This window comes from Chrysochloris asiatica, unplaced genomic scaffold (genome assembly GCF_000296735.1).
Source record: "Chrysochloris asiatica unplaced genomic scaffold, ChrAsi1.0 scaffold00019, whole genome shotgun sequence".
Classification (NCBI taxonomy): domain Eukaryota; kingdom Metazoa; phylum Chordata; class Mammalia; order Afrosoricida; family Chrysochloridae; genus Chrysochloris; species Chrysochloris asiatica.
Window position 1 is genome coordinate 23,494,761 of NW_006408537.1, and position 915 is coordinate 23,495,675.

Here is a 915-nt window from a genome sequence, read left to right on the forward strand (position 1 = left end):
GAATTTTTTTTTTTTCCATTTGGGCCTGGTTAATTTTTACATTGTAATAACTTATGTATTTTTTTCTTCACAGGACTTCATTATTTCAAAAATGTTGTGCTGGTCGGATCTCTACAAGATCGTTATGTTCCTTACCATTCTGCCCGAATTGAGATGTGTAAAACAGCATTAAAGGACAAACAGTCAGGTAACAAAGGAAATTAGGAACATTTTGAAAAGTTGTAGCTAAACATGAGCTTACCCTTCCTCCATTTTCTTGGCCTGTTAGGTGTCTTTACCAACCAAACAGTAGTTGTTCTTATGAAATAATTCTTTCCTCTAATTACAAATGCTTCTTCATTGTGTAATATATATTTTGATTTCCTCAAGATTATTAAAATTAGTGATTATGATAATGGTCTTTCCTTATGTTCTGATACACCTCACTTTTAATCAAAGATGACAGCAAGGACTTGCCCCTCTTTGCTGGTAGGAAGTGAAAATTATGATTTTTTTTTTTTTTTTTTTTAATTTTGTTATTTGTGAATAACCAAAGAAATTCAAATCATAGCTATTTTGAAGCCAGAAAGAGACTGTGGTCTTGTTTGCTCATTTTATAACTGAAACCCAGAAAGGCTTATCCAGAGTCGCTGTTAGTTGATTACAGAGCAAGAACCACAATCTTCTACTTTCCAATATTACTTCAGATCCCTTTTTGAAAGGAGGTTGATTTTAAACAACCTCTCTCTCTCCTTTGTTTTTCCTACATCAAAACAGTGAGCAGGTCTTTAACACAGAGACTTTCTTTTTCTTTTTTTTTTAATTTAAGGTTTTTATTGTAGATTGAGTGAAAGTTTACAGGGCACATCAGCAGTTTCACATTCAACCATTCATATAACTTGTTTCATTACATTGATTATAATCCCCTCCATATAC

The 915-nt window shown here is 32.3% G+C and overlaps 1 protein-coding gene across 3 annotated transcripts in view; it reads left to right on the top strand.

Annotated features, from left to right (window-relative positions):
- The window catches only part of FAM135A (family with sequence similarity 135, member A), a 207,128-nt gene that overhangs the window by 200,222 nt on the left and 5,991 nt on the right, over nt 1-915 (top strand). For all 3 annotated transcript variants that reach the window (XM_006835750.1, XM_006835748.1, XM_006835749.1), the window contains one exon: nt 74-187. In XM_006835750.1, coding sequence (XP_006835813.1) covers nt 74-187 — 114 coding nt within the window. The remainder of the gene's footprint in view (nt 1-73; nt 188-915) is intronic.